The sequence below is a fragment of the Sinohyriopsis cumingii genome, chromosome 2 (assembly GCF_028554795.1).
Source record: "Sinohyriopsis cumingii isolate HCF-2022 chromosome 2, ASM2855479v2, whole genome shotgun sequence".
NCBI lineage: Eukaryota > Metazoa > Mollusca > Bivalvia > Unionida > Unionidae > Sinohyriopsis > Sinohyriopsis cumingii.
Genome location: NC_142962.1, coordinates 93,901,635 through 93,924,062, shown reverse-complemented (window position 1 = coordinate 93,924,062; position 22,428 = coordinate 93,901,635). Strand labels below are relative to the sequence as shown.

The window sequence follows — 22,428 nt, the reverse complement described above, 5'->3', positions numbered from 1 at the left end:
TACATGTCTGCGGCATGATGCCCCAGTGCTAGACATCACTATAAACTGCCACATTGCAGACATCGTAGCGATATGACTGGAAAATTGTTAAAGCTACGTTTTAAAAAAAATCCTAATCACATCACACTTATCACTATATCTTTTTTTCTTTCTTTGCCTTTCTTTATTTTATTGTAATAATTGTATCCCTGAAATTTTTGAAACAGATTTTATTAAACTAAACTGTAATTTTAACAATAGATACAAACTTGGGAAGATGTACCTGAATGATTAATAGAAATTGAATGTTTCAACATGTAACAAACTAATATAGCTAGACAAGTAATAATCACTGCAATCAGAGGCGGCGTTAGAAGTATGCAAGGCCTAGGGCCGACCATGACCGCGCAGAGCCAGAGTATCAGTATCTTGATTGGTATGCTACTGCAAACACTGATTATGTCTAGACTATATGAACTTTCGCATTTTGGCACACGAATTTAGTTTTTTCATTATTCATTTTAAAAAATTCCTGTTTGTGGACTACGGGTTTTTTAATCGAAAAAATAACGCGATGACAATGCCTTTGGCTTAATAAACTGATTATTATTGTCATTTTTCAAATAACATGAAGACACGAATTAAGAACAATAATTTGCTTAATTGCGAGTGTACGTCATAACTCGTTACATTAGCCAAACACAGCTGACAATAAGTCAGTATCAGACATGCAATAAAGAACTGCTGACTAGGCTCCAAGTTATCGGACAGCGGTTGCCTGCTAGTGGCATTGAGAAAATGGCTGCATCTGTCTGCATCTATGCTGCCACCTGTTAATTGCATTACGAAGTTGACTAAGTTGACTTCGCAACTTTGCGTGCATTATGTGCGGCCTGTATCAGCGTTTCCAATCTACTGGAGAATATAGCTTGGCAAATTCATAAGGACGACCTTAGGCCTGAAGTGTGGGGCCCCCTCAAGAGCGGGGCCTGGGGTGGGCGCCACACTTGCCACCCCCAAATGCTGTTCATGACTGCAATATTAGCTAGGTTTTATGTCTACAGTATTATTATGACACATCAGATGCTCTTAACTTCAACCATGTGTATATGTACACAATGATCCCAAGACCCCCAACCATGGCACCATTATGATTCTGATTAAAACAATTAAACTTGAGTTATCCATTATCTACAGTTACCAGACATTGTGGATGGCTATCACTTGGGGTAAGGAAGAACACAGTTGAGTTTTTGGTTACATGGCCAAGGTTACAGCATCTGTATAAGACAAATTGTTTCTTCAAAATAACTTGAATTTTTCTTTAACCATATACAGTTAGAAATTTGTTTGAATGACTTGCACATAGAATAAGGAAGTAACCAATTGGTTCAAAGTCAAAAGGTTGAAGGTCAACATCACTGTGACTAGAAGATGAAAAATGGTTTCCTCAAAACAATTTGAGTACCCCACCATCTAAAGTGGTGACACCTCATGGATGGCTTGCATATGAGATAAGGAAAAACATTAAGCTCTAGATCACTTGTACTTTTTTTTTAAAAAATGGTTTCTACAACACATACCTGGGCCAGATCTGGTGGATAGCTTGTATTTGAGGCAAGGAAGAAGCCTGTCAATTTCACAAAATGGACTGATCAATTTTATATCAGAACTCAAATTGCTCAGAACTATCAGTTCATCTGTCCATTTTGTTGTTTGATGCATTGTTAAAACATGAAATTAGTTATATGATAAGAAGATATTCACACAAGTCACACAACCTATTTGAAAGCACAAGGTTGCATCTAGTTGGATCCTTGATATTCATTGGACAGCTGATTTTCCACTGATATTGTCAGTTAATTTAAAATGGCAACAGGAGGTAGAGTTATATTGTTCCAGATGCTTGTATAAGTTATCAGACATTGGATTTAATTTGGAAATGTGCTGTACAGATTGCTGAAAAGCCCCTTCAACCATAGCTCAGGAATTGTGAAAAATACTGGTGTCTAAAGTTGTTCTCCACGTGCACTGATACATTGTGAAAAGATCTGTCTGCAATAATTTCATGGTTTTATGAATAGGTGAGAGCAGATCCTAAACCAACCATCAGTACCAATACAGTTATGAGAGTTGATTTAATGGACTTGCATTTGTCTATTGGTTTGATGCGAGCCAACTTGGGATTCTTATTACTATCTGTTGGAGCCTCATTTTCATGGACATGTTTGAATTTCAGGGTGACTTCTTTGCTGGTATCCCCGAGGTGCAGGTACTGCTAGTGAAGTTTCTGAAGGATTACTTCACAATATATGACTCAGACAACAGGCAAGGCCTTGTAAATGCCTACCACGAACAGGTCAGATACATCACTTGAAGTCCTTTTTGTTAATTAAATATATCCTATTATTTCAAGGTGGCATTTTCTACAGAAGTGTAATTGTGTGGCATTTTCTACAGAAATGTAATTTTAGGGCATTGCATCTGTTCTTTGCAGTGCCTTAATTCTTTCCTAATGGTTCTTGTTACAGACTTCCACCCACAATCAAAATTGATTGGTGATTTTATATTATAATTGTTTGTATGTGAAATCTCAGTTGTTATTATACATAATAATGCTTTCTTATGATCAGAATTTTATTACTTTTTTAATGATTGTAAACACAACATAACCCAGTTATTCATCACTCCAGTAAAATAAAGTTCAATAATTTATTTTTCAGACTACACCAAAAAATATTTTACTGTATAGATGAACCGTTATTTTGAATAATTTTAATTTGGTTTATCAATAAAATATCAAAAGAATATTGAGCTCTATTTCAGATCTGGATTTGTTATGTTTGCTTTCTGATTTTCAAGGCGATGTTCTCCTTGTCTGCTTGTTACAATGGAGTAATAGAATTCAGGTATGTAAATTTTCCCATAAATTAGAACTTATGCATGTATATTATTGACTCCATAAAATAATATTGCTCTGTATCCATTTTGCATGCCTGATACTGACATTTTATCAAGCATGAAGAAAGAATGCAGTTCACTATGCCTATGTTATGAGTGGATTCGGCCCAGTTAATGCTCTGAACAAAGTTAAAGATGCCAGGTCATTCTGATTTATCTTTGTTTCAGATATATGCAAAATTCACCAACAGATATTTGTGTGAGAGACCAGTTGTCTTTGTGAGTTACTTTGAAATAATAATAGCCAGAAGTTGATGAGGGGGTGGGGATTTCAGAAAGAAATATGATTGATAACTTTAATTTTATTATATTTGATAGTACATAGCTACAACACTTGCTGTAAACATTGTATTTCAACAGAATTCTTTTGATCTCAAGATGGATCTGTTATCACTTGCTATTAGCATAGACTAAAGATTGTCAAGTTAAATGCCACACTTTTAGCATAGTAGAAATTTTAGCAATATGGCAGTATCCGAGTGAGTATTACAAAAATAAATCATCAGAATTTGCCATCAAAAATATTTAAATCTCCCTACATCTGCAGTAACTGAAATGTAACTAGCCAAAATTAAAATCCCTTCTTTTCAGACAAAATCACAGATTTTATGTCTGTGAAAATTGCTGCAATACGGTATCAATAAAGGACAAATAATAAGAACCGTATTTAGATCAGATTTAGACATGGTGCTTTCATATACATTGAAATTATTTCTTTTGGGACAATTATTGCATAGAAAATAGTACTTGCTTACATAAATAAAAGCTAATAATAGCAAGACATATTAAGACATTGCATATGAAAAACAATTTTTTTGTTTTAATAAGAAGCATGCAGTGTTTAAAATTGATATCCACCCTCCAAAGTGTAATATGTTGGGATGTAGCTATTGTTTTGTCCATCTGTTTGTCTTAAATCCCCAATGCCTGTCTATTAACATTTTCATTTGCCGAGTATAACTCTCAAATTGTCAACTTACCTCGACAAAACCTGGTCCACATATTGGTATTGGACAAGTGCTCCTGGTGTACCATTTACAATATGTGTTTCTGCAACATTTTTTTATGCCTTCGAACATTTTTCTGTCCGTCCATTAGCCATATTTTAGTTTCCAAGGCAAAATTCTCAAAACTGTTTTAAGATATCTCTATGAAATTTGGTATACATATTAGACTAGTATTATATTGTTTTCATCTGTTTGTTTGTCCATCCATTAGCCATATTTTAGTTTCCAAGGCAAAATTCTCAAGACTGTTTTAAGATATCTCTGTGAAATTTGATATACATATTAGACTAGTATTATATTGTTTTCATCTGTTTGTTTGTCCATCCATTTATTGCCCACATTTCAGGGACAAAACTTTTAAATAATTTAATACATCTTGGAAATTTTGTAAACTTGTTGGACCACTGGTTTGAATGTACCTTTTACTATTCACAATTCTTCCATTTTTATTATATTTAACTTTTTCACCCATTGTCTGTTCATTCATCAATCCATTATCCAAACATTTGTTTGTGGGGCAAAATTCCAAATTGTTTGAAGTCCCAATGCTGTCATTATGTGCAAAAAGTCCTATTTGCAAAATCATCTGAATAATATTGAATCTTGAAAGATGCTGGTCCTAAACATCATTTGGTTCCATTAAAACCAGATATCATTGGTGTTTCATCACATTATGAAGCATGTCATTTCTCCCCTGAACTGAGAAACCCTGCCATTTTGATGAATGTCCTTGTCCAAGAATTAATTTAGAGCACTAATATTTCCAGGGGAAAAAAACACTTTTCTTTCAAATAAAATAAAATAATTAGTACAAAACTGGTCACAACATAAAACACCTGGACGTCTCCAGTGTTAAGGCAAGTATGACTATTATTTCTCAAAACGTCAACAATAAATCTAGCTACAACACAAAACAGATGCCCAAATGTGGGTCAATCTTCAGGAAAAACCAGAGTTTGTAAGAATTGCTACATGTTATTGTCATGTACTCCAAGTATGGCCTCAATTCCACTTTATGACTCTTACTCTGAGAAAGAAAAAAAAAGAAAAATAAAAGTTTTTTTACTAATACCATCACTAGTTCTGAATCAAGGTCAGGAACTAGGTCAGCATTAGATACAATGTCTCTATAAAGTTGTTTACGTTGAAAAATATAAAAAATTCAGTCAGAACTGAACTCTATTCCAGTGAATAAAGTTACATTACAATAGCAGTGGAATAAAAGGATTTAAAACTAACAAACAAACAATTAAATTAAATCAAATAAAAATTATATATAAGTAGCACATTGGTCCATTGAGGTCATATGCTTTTGGCAGTAACTCTTTTCACTGCATGGGGACACTTGTGAAAACATTGTTTCAGCAAGCTACTTACACCAGGGGTCACTCTAGAACAAAATGGATTGGCAACCATTCCCTAGCAAAGATGCTGCCATTAAAAGATGTTGTGATAAGTAGAATGCAGACTGAGGATGCTGGACATTAAGGTACTTTCTGTAGCATTCTTGACATTAGCTGGAGATTGGGGGAATATGCCATCTCTAGATGACTCTTATTGACTGTTGTAAATATCCATATTAATGTATAGGCATAAATTATATGATACAACCCTACCATGTGTGAAACTCTTCCTTTATATTTTGAGATAGATTTAAAACATTGGCATAACATTGATGGTGACCTGTGAATGAGCACAGTGGATAGAAATTGATTCATGCCCCAGTTTCTAGGAGTATGGGCAATTTTGTAGGGGATGGAGACGGAGATAAACATAACTGAGATAATTGCAGGAATTTGCAGATGTGCTGCAGTAGTTTATTTAGTGTCTTTGGTCTGATTCTTATCCTACTTGCATCTACAGACAGCCATCTTTGAATGTGTATGCAGAGGAGAGCAGGAATTTGATACGATTGAATAAGAAAGATTCAAGTAAGTAGAAGCAATATTGGACACATAATTGTATTTTTTAAATATATTTTGAACAGGAGTTAGCCTTTTTAGATTTGGTTATTATTCTAAGTTTAGATGTGCATAAGGGGCTGTAGTGTCTTTAATCAATGAATTTGTCTGATTTACTTACATGTACTTTATTGACTAAGATGGTCTTGTTGCCTGAATTATGTGTGGGTCTGAGTACCATATATATGTTTGTTATAATGCATAGAGTATTATGCAGTGACAATCATCCATCTGTTCCCTATTTCATTTCTGCATAATAACACAAGGTTTCCTCTCTATCACTATCACAGCTTTGTAAATAGCTTGCATTTTGGGGTAATATAGAAGTCTGTCAAATTTGGCTCAAAGGTCAAGGTCATTGTGACTAAAAAAGAATTTTCTTTTCACAGACTTGGACCAGACTTTGTAGTTGACTTGTACTTTTGATAAAAATAGTATCAGTTGTGGGATCAAAATGCAAAACGATCATGGTAACTGAGACTGAAAAAAGCAAAATGGATTCTGCTAAATAATATTAGTTATTCCTCAGTGGACCAAACTTAGTGAATGGCTTGCTCTTGGGATAATGAAATTTGTGTTTAGAAGGTCAGGGTCATGAGACTGAAAGAAGAATTTGTTTTCACAGAAGAGCTTTACTTCAACATCACACACCTAGACTAAACTTTGTAGATAGCTTGCATTTGAAGTAAAGTAGATGCCTATTGATATACAAGTCCAATAGTTAAGGTCATTGTAGCTGAAGAATGAATAATGGTTCTGCAAAAACATTTCAGTTCATGACCATGTACCTTCACCAAAGTTCGTGGGTGGCTTACACTTTGGGCAAGAAAGAAGTGGATTGATTTGGGGCTATAAAGGTCAAAACTCAAGATCACTGAGGAGTAAAAAGTTTTACATAGTAACTTTAGTTCTAGGCCATATATCTTGACCAGTTTTTGTGGAGTACTTTGCACTTGAGGTAAGAAAGAGGACCCTTAGTGACTTTGGGGTCAAAAGGGAAAAGGTTACGGTCATTGCGACTCCAAGAGAAATGAGGTTTGCAATGTAACTTTTGTTTTAAAGTAAGTTTCATGACCGAAAACTGTGGAAGAAAGAAACCTGGAGAGTTTGGTGTTTTAAGGGCAAAGTTCAAGGTCATCCTAACCAAAATAATATTTTCTGTACAGTAAGTTTAGTTCATGACTGCATTGTATAATCGGCTTCCTATCCATTATACACCACCATCTATTTCTGAAAGTATTTACCTGATAGTCTAGCTGGGAAGGATTTGGTCCCTTCATATTTAAAAAATTTCAAACTATATCATGTTCTCACTCCACAAACATTTTTAATTTGGAAAAATAAATCGTCAGAGGTTTTGTTAAGACTATGCTATTTTAGACATAGCAGTCTTATGTACATAGCAAGCTGCTGGGTTGTGATGAAGATTCTCCCACTGGTAAAATAAGTCAGTATGACAATAGTGTATACACCATACAAGATACCTTGCCATTACTGATCACTGACATCTCACCTGTCTGCATTGGTTCAGATCTCAATCTCAGCCAATGTGGTCATGTGAGAAAGCTTCCCAATAGCTTCCTGTGGGTTGCTAGATCTTCCTTTTGTTTTTTGGGGTTCATCCTCCACCAGTGATAGTGGCCATCATATATAACCTATCATGTGCTGAAAAATTGCTTTAAACCTACAACAGCAACAAAAAAATTTTAAATCATAAAAATGTCATACAGGTAGATTATAGATTTGTATCCATTTTATATTACAGGTATTTTGATTATGCAAGCATATGTATATACAGTGTGACCCCCGCTATAGCATGCTCCATTATAACATGAATTCAGATATAACACCGTTGTGGTGTGGCTCCCGAAATTTCATATACATGTATTTGTATCGTTCACAAAAAGAAAATCTTTCTTAAAAGTTTTAAAAAAAAACATAAAAAGTTTATTTTCATTTTGGGGAAGAGATCACATATGAATAATACAAGATGATTGTGGCGTGGCTTCTGAAATTTTATATGCATTTTCCTTGTACAGGAAATAAGTTTTTTGTTCTTTAAACTACAAAAAATAACGTGAAAAGTTTATTCAGTGATCATGCAGGACTTCACCAGTGTTGCAAATTGTTTTTTATTTTCCTTATTGGCAGCAATATATACCATCTGGCAATTTTTTATATTAGCGAAATTGTTGGCCGTTTAAACTTGCATATAAAATCATTGGTTTGGAGTGGAGAAATTCAGAGGCCCCATGAAAAGAGACAGCAAACTTTACATAAAATGCACTGAAATTTATCATTACATAAGCAAATTCTTTGTCCATATTGAAATACCATCTTAACAGTGCATTGTTATATCATAATCTGCTTATGTTGTGAGATATCTGCTTCTTTCTTTTTTTACATTTCTGGTAACGGAGATCAACTGGACAAGGCATTATATCATAATCTATCTTTTGTCAGATTTTCAGCTGTTCGTTTGTAATTAATATATTTACATAGACATTTGTATATGGATGGTAAGTAAAATTCCTCTTATTTTCAGTCAGAATTAAATCCTTCAGTACACTCACATTTTTTATAGCATCCCTGTCATCAGAGCAGAACACCTGCATTTCTATCAACTGTGGACCCTTTTGTAAATTTCTGATGCATGCATGCAAGGCAAAACAAAAAAACACCCCAAACAAACCAAGATCTTACTTGTTGGTCTATTCAGTAGGCAGAGAGGAACAGTAACTACAATGGACCAAATGACAGGCAACTCATTTTTTAAAATGTACCCAGATAAAATAGTTTGCTGAAATTTCAAAGGAAACAGATTACCTTTGAAGCACCGATTGTTATGAAAACTTACTAAACAAATGGAAAATAAAATTAGTCTCAATGATGGAATATAATTATTTAATGTTGCCACCACAATGAGAAATGGGCATGTGTTTGATTCTCCAAAGCTGCCGTTTAGCGGTAACTTCAGTAATGCATGCACAATTCATCAAAAAAAGCTGACTACAGTCATCAATAAAAGCAAAGAGCCTTTCTTCAGAGGAAGCCAGTACCAAACTTAAATAAAAGCAATGGAATACAATGGATTGTTTCATTTTCCAATGTGACTGGAACAATGTGCCATGAAAGTTTCCTTTTTGCATGGAAAAAGTTTATGCTTACGAGCACTACCAACGGTGGCTTAAAATGCAAACTAACTTTTACCGACTTGGGACATAACTGAAATGTAAATGTGCCTCATCATGCGTTACATGACTGTGCTATTTTATTCAACTGAATTCAGACCTATATGACCTGTGACAAAATTATTGAATATTTTAAATCTGTGTGCATATTTTCCATGGAATTACTTGTATTGTAGATTCACTGTATGTGATGAGATTCACGGGTGATTACACGGTGTTGATACTCTATTCATGCTATACATTAGACATGTATTAATAATCATTATATGTACCAGTGCACGGTTCTCTGAAAAAATTAAAATGTATTTGTGTTGTCTGTTTTCACTGCAGGTATATTTCTCATTAAATATGCATACATTTAAGACGGTAACTGTGCCAATGAAGCACGTATTTTTGCGCCAGCATTTATTTCCCACCCCCCCTCCGCAAATTATTTTTGGGTACATGCATCATTTTCTTCAGATAACTGACCTGGTTGCTTATAACATGGTTTGGTCTATAACACAGTCAGGTTCTATAGCTCCAAACTACCATTTTTATAGCAGGGTCACACTGTAGTTTTTTCTGATATTTTAAATGCTACTTCATTTTGAATTGGTAAAAGAAATACAATGTTAGTTTTTTATTTATATTGTATTATTGTGAAATGTTTGACTTGTAACAAAAATGAGGATAAAGTCTGTTCTATACTTAAATGATGTTTGTATTAGTCAGAGAATTTTATCACTAGTTTCATCTTCCTTCATTTTATTTGTACCTGTTATACCATTAGTTATGTTGCATGGTGTATGCAGTTTATTTGTGCTGACATTAGTCTTGACCTGATATTTGCACCATTCATGATGTTCTTGTCTTGTTTTCTTTGTTATATGCTTAAGTCAGTTCATTAGTAGATAAAGTTATACAGGGGTTTTGGAAGGGGGTTGTCATCAGAAAATGCTTTCCACTTTCATTGACCATGGGAATGTTAATCTTTTTTATTTTCTAATAAAATGTCAGCATCTCAAGATTAAAACCAAAAAAAATACAAGTTAGAGATGGATGCAGTAATGAGTAAGCTGTGTCACAAAAAATTTAAAACATGGTGTAACATTATGGACAAATCTAAATAGAAACGCTTTTATTTATCATTAGAAAATTACTTGTAACCCGCAAAGCTGTTTTTCTCTAACAGGTCGGAAGAACAAACTACTGAAGTATGGCCGCCTACCCGTCATATCCCAGTTGTGCCTGTTGCCCAAAACAACACATGATTCCAGTTCTTTTGTAGTGGATGTTGGTTTTGTCTCAGTAAGTCTTATATTTTGAAGAATTTGATTTTGGGTCCTCTATTTTCATTTTAAAGACTTGTCTCTACTCATTAACTTTATTTGTATTAGTCAGCATTTGCTTTTTATCACTACTGATCAAAAACCAGATGAGCTTATGTGGAAGTCCTACATCAGTATCAGTCTGGTATCCATAAGCAGTTGTTTTGCATCACTACTCCTGGACTGCTGTTTCATTCTCTAAAATGTTGTGTGTCCCCCAGATTTGGAGGTGAAGGGATGGTGTATTGAAAATCCTGTTGTGGCCAGATATTCGTATAGACACTGGGTTTTCTATATCTAATTGGTCCTAAATGAAAATAGTGCTGATCGGACTTCCAACATGTTGTTTATGGTGGCTATGTTGAAAATATTATCACTATTGATCTTGAAGGTGTTTTCATATTGACATTAGGTTTTCACAAGAAAAAGCTTTGTCTTTCTTATAATATATAGTTATTCCAATGTTAATATGATGCTGATCCAATGGCCTTGATGGCAATCCTGAAAGTCTTTATATGGCTTCTTCTGAAGAAATGGTTACATTAGCATTAGCTTTTCAGAAAAACAAACAGCAGTATGGTTATGAATGAAAATAGTAATCATCTGACGTCCATAGTGGCCATCTAAAAAAATCATGTTATTGCAACTCCTTCTGCATGAATGGTATCATTAGTGCTGCTTCAAATAGTATAGTACTTAGGCATGACTCTGGTACATCTTAGAATCAAGTCAGAAACTTTCGGAATTGACATAGTAAAATGCAACTCCTCCTGACAATTTATCATTTGTGTTCTTTCTGATTTTCATCTCACTTCAATTAATTGCCATATGGCAACAGCAGGGGCTCCTGTTCTTTTTTGTTTATCATGATAGGTCAGTATTCAATACTATTTTAGAAATACAAGGGATAATGATTCCAGATGGTCAGTGTTTTCATTTAACTTATTTTGCAAGCTGTATGTATTTTTATTAAAGTTTGAAAAATGTGTAAAAAGGATAATTATCATTTTGGGGAAGAGATCATCACGAAAAAATAAAGGACTTGAAATTGGGAAGGACTCCAACATTTCTACGGGATTGTCAATATTAAATTCAAGTGCATCAGAAATAATTGTGCTAAATCAGCATGCACCAGTACAATATGTTGTTTGAATTTGCTTATATATGTGTGTATTTGGAATAGACAAGTTCAAAACTGAATAACTGTAACACAGAAATAGATATTTCATCAAACATTTTCTTCTTACACCTCATGATCAGAATAAAATATGACCCTTAGTGCGAGAGATTTCTGCCTTAGGTCATATTGCTTAAATTAATATACTGCCCCCATTAAGCTTAAGTTTTTGTCAGAAAGAAAACAGTAATAAAACAGTCAATTGAAATTATAAAAATACATTCCCTACTCCTTCAGTTTGAAAGGTACATAATTTGTTTTTAAATATTGACAATATTTATATCCATATAAACTCCATTTAGTTTAAATCACAGGAATGAGCTTTTACCATGCTGTGCTGTTTTCTCTGCAAGAAGAATATCGTCTTCACTCCCACCAAAGAAGATTACCCTTTATCAATAAGTGTGTAGACACTTCCCGTAGTTATGCCCCATATGGTTTGGTCTTTGCACATGCTAGTTGTTACCTTGAATTCAAAACTCAGACACTCTTTTTAGCAAGTACAGAGGTGTCACTAGTTAAGAAACTTAAATGAGTAAGTACCTGGCATTGTCTATCATTACACTGTATTTTACACAGTAACATAGACATTATTAAATAAAACAAAGATTGAAAATGTATATCCAGCATTACATGTTAATAAAGCTAATTAAAACCAAATAGATTGATTACTAAACAGTGTTTGTTGCCTTAAGAATTGGACCTAATGAATAAAGGTTGGGTTATTATGTGGGCTTTGTAAGATGCATTAATTTTGGTACATATACAGTAGTTGAAGGTCTTGAAACTACAGATACAAACTTGTCTTGGCGAATTCACACAAGTTTTACTCATTAATACTCAAATATGACCACTTAAATGGAGCATGTATTAAGCTTGTTCATTAGGGTCTGATCGTTTCCCTCATTCTTTAGCGTTCAGTAGTTATGTAACGGAAAGAAGAAAAGTGTTTTTCACACAAGTTTAGTTCTAGAGATGATATCTTGAACAAAGTTTGTGAAGGTCTTGTAGTTAAAGTATGGGAGAAGCCTATTGATTTTGGGATCTTAAAGTCAAAGGTCAGAATCATTGTGCCACAGAGAAAATTTCCTTGACCAAACTTTGTGGATGGTTGTGCACTTAGGGTAAAAACTTTGTGGATAGTTGTGCACTTAGGGTAATAGAGAAGATTTGGGGTCTGAAGGTCAACAGTCATGGTCATGTCAAGTCTGATATAAAAAAATAATGGTTTCTGCACATTAAGTTTAGAATGTTAAGTGGGCATCTAATGTGCCATTCATTGTACTCTTTTTTTTGTTTCTCCAGAATGGCAGAGCATATTTCACATAGACTTGGAAGAACTGTCCCTACCAACTTATTCTAATTAAATTTTGTCAGCAGTAGCTTGGCCTCCATCAATCAGATGGAAATTGTTTACCAGCTTCTTCTCCAGGATGACCAAGATGGTTTTTATCAACTTTGTTTGGAATATTTCTTATAACATGCAGTATGCAGAATCTTGTCTGTGTTGGCTTCTTTGAAATGATCAGGATAAAATAGCAATCAGTTGTAAAACGTATGTTGGACTTCTCTAGAACAGCCGAGCCAAGTTAGGTCAGACAGTTGGAAAGTTACACATGACATCCTTTGCAAAAATTATGTCCATGATGGCTTCCCTAGCAACAGTATTGCCTCCATTGGAGCCAAATTTAAATTCTTTTATTAAAACTTTTTCAGAGAAGCTAGGCTAAATTTGGTAACAGTTATATCTTTTCAGCTAATGTGGTGGGGCATCCTTGGTCCATGTATCATTTCTAGTTTACATATCAGATGTCATTTGATGCTTATCTGCCATCACCACTACTTAAAATAGAAATGTTTCAAATACCCTTCAAGTTTGTACAAACGATATTGATCTGGCATCAAATAAGGTCACAGGTGCCAAAAATTTGAAATCTTGTTTTCCATCCACAATTACTTTTTTCAATTTACTCTAAAAAAATAAATACCCTGACCAATTTCAACCAAAACTTGGCACAGAGCATTGGGCAGTAAAAGTATTTAATGTATGTACAAATGAACCTCATCTGCCATCAAATATGGCCATTGCTGCTAAAATTAGAAACCTTTAAAAATGACCTTGTAAAGTTAGAACAGAATTAGATCGAATTCCAACCTTTCAGATATATGAACAATTTGCTGATCTGCTATAAAATATGGCTCTTCTTTCAAAAAATAGAAAAACCTTTCAATGACTTATCCAAAACTGCTGAATAGATCTTGAACAGACAGACTTTCAGGAAGTATCATGGCATAAAGTCCTTGATAGTTTGTGGAAATATGGCTATAGATGATCCAGGGTTTTTACAGTCTGCCTTGTTATAAGTCATCTATCTGCGATGAAAAGGTTAAGAAAATTAGTTTTTTAGTCCAGTACAAGGCAGCATTAGAAATGTATCCCTGATGGCATACATTAGTTAGATATCATTATGTGTTATTTTCACACAAGTTTATTGTAGCTATTTTATTCTTTTCAGGCATCTTTACTGAGTTTTACAGTTTGTGGCATGTTTAAAGAAGGTAGGTATCTGGGGAAAGGAGGAGACAGTTTATTCTCCCTATGCTTCCCCCACTCCACCTATGTAATACAAGGGTATTTTGGTACTTGTCATGTCTGTCTGTCTACATTTTTGTTACTGTATCATAACTCATGAATAGTTGGTGGCATTTCAGCTAAACTTAGTACACGCGTCAATCACAATGTACAGAGGTGCCATTTGCTGTTGAGAATTTTCTGGGTTAATATATTTTATGTGCTGACTCGGAATAGCTAACAGTTCTGTTTCCTTAGAATAACTCTTGAACCATTGGAGATATTTGAACCAAATTCGTACACATGTCAACCAAATGACATTGGGTTTCCTTTTGCTAGTTAACAATTATGGTTTTCAATATTTTTTTTCTGTTCCCTGGGAAACAGTTATGACATTATTAGTATAATGTTGGAAATTACTAGACACTGATTTAAGTACTGAAAGTTCAAACCCAGTAGGTTTGTATAATATTAATTCTCATCTTCTGCAAAATTCTTTTTTTTTTGTTAATCATCTTGGCCATAGGTATTACATAGCTATTGCTGTGCTTTTATGTGAATTGTATTTGAACTTGATTTGGTGTGGGACTTTATATAGACATGAATATGGATGATTTTCAGCAAGCTGTACATCACCATTCTCTCTCTCTCTCTCTCTCTCTCTCTCTCTCTCTCTCTCTCTCTCTCTCTCTCTCTTAAATATGGAGATGTAGCAATGGTGATGTTTGTTTCATGATTCATCTGTAAACGTTACTTATGGTGTTTAACTCTCAAATTTTTCAAGGTATTTCATCCAGATTTGGTTTCACACATCAGCCGAGGTCTTATGTTTTTTTTTGCCTGTGAGAATTTCAATTTGTAATATTTCTTATGTTGCAATAGAAACTAGTGCTAAAACATTAGTGCCTTTTTATCTCATTTCTGAAGCCTGGCTCTCAATTCAATGAAGGTATTTCTACCATGTTTGATACATATGTCAGGCATGTTGGGTAGAGTTATTTTTAGGCCAGACGATCTTATGGGATGGCCTGTTGTCAGTCAGCCATTATCTATCTTCTGTTGGCTGACATATGTCAGACCATTGGCACAAGTTTGTTATCACTGCTTCTCCAAAAATTGACAAGGATTGCCATGAAACTTTACACACATACATTCTTTCCAAGGTCTAGGTGGTCTGAAATGAAAATGTTGCAATAGACCATTCTTAATGAGAGAACCATGAATATTAATGTATCGTGAAAACGAGGCTAAGCTGGGCAGATCCAAGTAAAGATTGATGGAATAGCATCAGGTTTTAAGCATCGTCTGTTGGGTGTCGATCTATAGTCCTGTTGCTTAAAGTGTCTAGAACAGTCAACTGTATTTGTGATAATCTAACACAAGAAAAAAAATAAACCATGTTAATTCAATAATTAGTTGTCAAAAATACAAACAATTATTTCAGCACAGGCCACTGAAATTATATCACTATAAATAAAAATGCCAGAATATGCAAGAAAAAAGGGGAGAAAAAAATCATATCTATATTTGCTTCCCTTTTGGGGAGATTCTCTGACATTAACTTACTACAGTGATAGAATTTTAATGGCCTGTGATTTAAGTGTGCATTTTTCCTTATGTTTACACACATCAATTTTTTTATCAACAGTTTCATTAATTCTTATCCAATCATGATCTCTCTCTCTCTCTCTCTCTCTCTCTCTCTCTCTCTCTCTCTCTCTCTCTTGTAATTTCATTCAACTTGTCCCCATCATTTTCATTGTACTGGTGCTATCTCTCTTCTCTATCGTGGTCATTTTCATTCTACTGTTTCTATTTATTTTTTCCATGAGATAATAAAGTTCATTTTTTCTGTAACTACTACTCATACATTTATTCATAATCTCTGATATAAATGCGCTACATGGAGATACGCCCAGTTTTCGATGACCCCGTTTTGTGGACTGGGACTAGGGGTAATATTTTTAGAAATCTACCATTATAAAACACACATAGATACACTCATTTGCTTCATTGACAGAACCTATTTTGTGTTTGGATTTCTCTTTATTACATCATTCAGTTGCAAGAAAATACAAACACACCAACAATCATCCAGTTTTTTACCTTAAATTCGGCCCCTCATCACAACATAGTGCAACAATCTATTTTCTACAAATCTCCATCTTCTTCACTGATGGAATATGGTGGAAGCTTGAATCTATGTGAATTGTAGCATTACCATTGCACAACGGAACAGAACAATATTCGTCAACATTTTTTCCTTTGCCAGTATCAATTGTAGCAGCCATGGCTGTGAGGTAAAATAAAACTGGTACATAGCTTAAGCCTCATATTGGATTCGATGACCCAGGGTCACATGAATACATTCTGAGAATGGTCTATATGGCCATCACAGCAGACATCTTCAGTATCTTTTTTAGTTTTTCCTTCTGCTGAGTGGATGGTCTCATCAGCATTGGGTTTTCACTAAAAGACTTATGATGTCTAGTTGGTCCTTAGATGGGTACCAATCTGATATTCAGTATGACCGCCACAGCAGCCATCTTGAAAATCTTTTTATAGTTACTCTTCCTGGATGGAAAATTATGTTTACATGGGAGTTTCACAAGAGGACTTCTTATTATGTCTGGCAGGTGTTAAATGAAAATGGTTCAGCTCAGATATCCAGTATTGCCACCACAATGACCATCTTGAAAATCTTGTTGCTACATCCCCTAAATGACTAGTCATATCAACTGAGATTTGTGCTAAAGACTTAAGTTGTTTTGTTAGTGCTTAATGAATACTATGCTGATATGATATCCAGTATGGCTGCAACAGTGGCCGATATGAAAATCTTGTCACTTCTCCACCTAGTTGGAAAGTCGTATGACATTTCATTTTCACTAGAGGACTTTTTATGATGGCTAGTTAGTACTAAACAGAAATGATGCTGATCTGACATCTGGCATGCCAGCATGGCAGCCATCTTGAAAATCTTGCTATTGCAACTCATCCTAAATCAAAGGTCATATCAATATGGAGTTTATCTTGTTGGGCAAGAATAAAAATGGTGCCATCTTCAGTAATCTTTTTGTCACTAATCTTCCTGAATGGAAAGTTCAGTTGACACAGAGTTTTCATCAGATGACATCTTAGACTATGATGGCCATTGATTTTACAGTTATTAACGAGATTCAGAAATGAATTCTGACAACTGTCTCAGTATAAAAAGTTGTTTTTCTTTTATCATTATCTTTAACAAGCTTATGGGTCGCTTGTTTGGGGATCTGTTTGATTACAAATTGTGCAGCATGTCAGCTGTTTTTATTGCAGCCTTTTGACGGCTCCCTTGGTTAATCCAATTGATAGTTAGGGTAATCAAAGCAGTTTCACAGCCTGAAGGTTGACTATTCAGTCACCAGTTTTCAAGCACAGGTGAAACATTCATTAATTTACATTCCAGCTCGAAGGGTTTTTTGTTGTTGTTTTGAACAAAAACAAAATTATTGGAGTCCAATTTCTAATTATCGAAAAAAATTTAAATCTGGGAACCAGATAGTTGGATGATGATCACTATGACAAACTGATAACATATAAATCTCTTTCATCTCAACAGTATATCATCAGATCTCATGTCATTACACAAGTGACCCAAGGGTATGTTCTTGTTTAAATTAACACATGCATACAGTTTTCAAAATAGATTTTAATATTGCAGATGTTGAATGTGTCATGTATATCTATATTGTGCGCTCAGCATTTGTTCATGAATTTATTGTGTTCTTTAAGATAACGATCATTTATAAACAACATATATACTAAAAATTTAAGTCGAAGGAATGACCTTGTTTATGAATGAGAGAATTTTTCCATTAAAATGGCTACTATCTAGGTCATGTAGGGATGTGTATATAAATATGTCCTTTGTAAACAAAGTAGTCATTCCTGTTTCATATCAGTCTTTGGGAATCAGTCTTTCACAGTTTCTTAATATTATGTAATTGTTTATTCAAGCCATAAACAGGCATCACATCTGTGGCAGTTATTGTTTTGGTGATGAGGTAGGTGGTTATACTTTTAAAACTAAGAAGGTTAATGTAATTACTAGAAAGTTAAGAAGATGTGTCTTCATGATTGTGTTCCTAGTTATACTTAGTGTTCACAAGGAAATTAATGGTATATGTCAGGCTTGTATCATAACTCTTTAATTTTGTAGGTGAGGGTAAAGCAGACAGACCACAAATCCGATGGTTCACTAGGTCATTTCTAACAGTGCCTTATGGACAAGGGTAAAGAATAGACTCTCTCTCTCTCTTTCACATACACACACACACAAACACACACATGTACACACATTAAAAAAGATGCAAATTCTCTAATTTAGCAGTTGGTATGTTTGATTAAATTGAGACTCTTGTAAGATTGATGCAAAGTTTGCAGATCAGTTGACATTATAAGGAAAAAATTAAACAAGATAGAATTTCAGAATGAAGGTAACGAAATCGTGTATTATTTTTGTCTTGGTCTTGAGTTAAATGAATGGTATCTGATGTTTAGCCTGTTATCAACATCATGTTTAACTAACCTGTAGCAAGTAGAAGTAATTTATTGTACTTCCCCTGGCATCTGTGTCAGCATCAGCACCATCCCCCAGGGGAGGAGACTGAGGGGGCAAACACTATACATATGTGAACATTGTTGTATATTCTTGGTTAAGTTTTAAGTTTAGTTTCATTTTTTTCATCCTGAATAAATACAGTGAAACCTAACAAACTTCGTTACAGCAGTAGTCAAGGTGCCATCATGTTATATAACATATGATGAAATAGAGAGACCAGTAAAATTAAGAAAATATTATGTCTGTATTCTTTAGTGGGAATGCAAAGTGCCTGTGTTTTTCAATTTAATGAGAAATACCAAAAACACATAAGTATTTATTTTAACATTTCTTTCTGCAGACAGCTATGAATTAGTACAAAAACACGATTTTAAAAACTGTAAACTGAATAATGTAAATATGTCAAGTACTTGTGTTGAGTATTTGTACTCACCAACCAGTCACATTGTATCCATGATAGTAATTCCACTGAAACTACACAAAGAGCCATCATTTCTGCAATTTCTGTGCTAGATTCCCTCATCACAGAAGTAGATCACTGCCACCTATATCTTATCACTGCTTCTTCAGAATGGATGGTGATATCAACATATGAATTTCACAAAAAGATTTACGGTGATGTCTGGTTGGTTCTAAATGAAAATGGTGCTGATCAGATATCAAATATGGCCACCATGGTAGCCTTCTTGAAGATCTTACTATCAGTACTCAACCAGAGTGTAAAATCATATCAGTGTTGGGGTTTCAGTGGTAGATTTTGTATTAAGTTGTTTAGGTGGTCTTAAATTAAAATCGTGCAAATCTGACATCCAATATGGAAATCTTGTTATTGCTGCTAAGTCATATCAACCAACGGGTTTTCACTTCATATGTCTTGCTAGTTCCAGATGAAAATGATGCTGATCAGACATCCAGTATGACCACCATGGAGCCATCTTGAAAATCTTGTTATTGCTACCCATCTTAAATGGAAAGTTGTATCCACATAGGGTTTTCCCTCAATAGATAATATGTGATCTCATTTTGGTCCTAGGTGAAACTGGTGCTGATCTTTACCTCGATTTATGGCCACCATGGAAGCTATCTTGAAAATTGTTTTATAGCTACTCATCTTAAATAAAAAGTTATATCAACATAGGGTTTTCATCAGTAGATTAAAGGAGACCAGAAACCAATGGAAATATAGAATAATAATAAAAGTACTATAGCAGAAAACCTTATTCTGAAGTATCATCTGCGACTGTAATGCCAATATTTAAATATTGGCCTATCTTCTAGGAGCTGAATTTCCGTGACCTCTTATGCAAAATTTCCGCGCCTATTCGGTTACTTTCGGGATGTGACATCATAGTAGCGACTCCAGCAGCCCAAGTGGGAGTTGCCAGAGTAAAAGACAATACCGTTTTGCGTTGCTTACGGGTGTAATAGAACATTAAGAAAAACCTGTGGACATATTTTTTTTTTCTTTTCCGAAAGATAAAGGCATCATGAAAGAATGGGTACATTATTACAAACGAGTCGATTTCAAAGCAACACCATACAGCACTATGTGCTCGTTACATTTCTCAAAGGAATGTTACAAGAGGGATCATGAAAAAATAGCAGCTCAAAGATACGCAAATGCTAGGCCTAGACTAAAAGTTGGCGCTGTTTCAGACATACCTTTGGACATTTTAAATCCTGGGAAAAGAGTTAAACGTGTGAGTTACGAAAATAGGCAGAAGGACGAGTAAGTGACCACAAAATGCAACAATCAATCCACATATCTTTTATATAAAACAGCAGTGCTAAAAACAAATCTGATAGCCCGACACCCTGGGCCCCTTCTGGTTTTAGTTCCGGCCCATCCTGTATTCAAAGTGAGGTGCCTGTCAGGCTTGTCGAAACAAAAATTGTTTGTCTGAGGAAACTTTGATCGTGCTGGTGAAATGAGTAAATGTATTTTCAAGATGTTGACATACATGCCTTAACACGGCACAATCTAAATCAAATCACCACTGTCGTAGGTCAAATTTAGATTTTAATCAAATGGAAGCTTTGCTAAAAATAAGATTCTAAACCTGTCGTATTTCAAGAAAACACAATTTTCAGTAATCTTATAAAAATTAAATTTAAAAAAAAAATGCATTGTATACATGTAGTATGCATAAATTGTAATCTGTATTAATTGGAACTGATATAAAACTATTCCTTGGGCAGTTTAAAAAGGAGCGATTAAAAAAAAGGGTCAAAGTTTCACATTAACTGTCTGACAATAGAATGGGGGAGGGACTATTGACCCCCCCCCCTTGCCCCAATGTGCGACCGCCCATTTGACGTGCCTTTTCTCGCTGTGATACGCCTTATTATTCCCACATGACAAGCCCCTTTTGCATATTCTGGTCAATTCTGGCTAAATTGCAAAATAGCTGAAGTTTTGATTTAAGTACGCAAACAATAAAGCCGGTGTGACTAATGAACAGAATCCTTATCCTTACATTGATCTTATGAAAAGGACTGCCCTTCGGACATACTTCAAAGAAACCATGTTCGACAGTGTGTGTATGTGTAAGCACCAGCAATTGATTACCAAATAAACGATGCCTATTTTGTTGTTACTTACGATGCCATGGACTTCATTTTAACAGTTCAAATCTGCAGTCACAAGTTACCGTACATGTGGCAACTGTTTTTCTCAAGTTTTATGCAACACCTTATTTCCTTAGGTTTAAGTCTTAACGCATGTAACACTGTTTGCTGAATAAAATATTTATTCAGAATTAGTTCTTTAGGGCCACATATACTGCATGGTATATTTTGTTTTATTCCTTGTAATTTAATCGTGGTAATTAAACTTTTCATATACGGTAGAGGAATGTCAGGTGTTAACTGGCCGAGTTTCTTTGGCGGAAATGGAGATGCGATTTTGTTTGCAGAGAAAATTTCAACGTGATCATTCATTTAAGCTAATTGGTGACAATTTTATTCTTTTAATTATTTCTTTTTTACTATAGTACTGTTGTAGTTGTTTAAAAAATCTGAAATTTACTTGAATAATGTTTAATCTTCACGTTCTATTTACTGAAGAAGAAAAAAAGAAGAAAAAAACTGTTGTATGATATTAATTATTTCGTCCAGTGCCGGGTTTAGACGTGTGTGCGTGTGATTTGAATTTTTAACCGTAGCTTTAACAATTTTTCAGTCATATCGCTACGATGTCAGCAGTGTGGCAGTTTAGACTGTGGATTGCATACGTTATATTTAAAAATGGTTTGGGGTTGGGTTTTTTCTTCTGACAAATGAAAATTGACAGACATAATGTAATAATCGGGACTTCGCTGCGCAAAATTGAGAGATATTACGAGATCGGGATGTAGATGAGGAAATACCCTTAAAATCGGGAGGTTTTTCTCCCGGCTTGAGAGTTGACAGGTATGAACTGTCCGGGCTTGTGGAATTTCATTCAGGACTTTAGTTTATTTAAGTCACCAGCCCGGGGCCTGTGCCGAACAAATTTCTTTTAGTACTTACCAGTACAGTGCATAAACTATTATATCAGACTGCAGATTCAACTTTTGAATGTGCAACCCAAATGTGGTCTCCTGTCTGCCTCGCTCGCCAATGTTTATGTTTGTATTCGAGGACTCGCTAGTATAGCGTCACGGTACCACGTGATCTGTCGTCTCAT

General features: G+C 34.7%; 1 protein-coding gene across 1 annotated transcript in view; it reads left to right on the top strand.

The window, feature by feature from the left end:
• Positions 1-22,428, top strand: part of LOC149805395 (nuclear RNA export factor 1-like) — a 122,425-nt gene that overhangs the window by 73,874 nt on the left and 26,123 nt on the right. The window contains exons 15-20 of the mRNA XM_089949921.1: positions 2,219-2,338; positions 2,842-2,888; positions 5,811-5,878; positions 10,274-10,389; positions 14,103-14,145; positions 18,360-18,432. Coding sequence (XP_089806047.1) covers positions 2,219-2,338; positions 2,842-2,888; positions 5,811-5,878; positions 10,274-10,389; positions 14,103-14,145; positions 18,360-18,432 — 467 coding nt within the window. The remainder of the gene's footprint in view (positions 1-2,218; positions 2,339-2,841; positions 2,889-5,810; positions 5,879-10,273; positions 10,390-14,102; positions 14,146-18,359; positions 18,433-22,428) is intronic.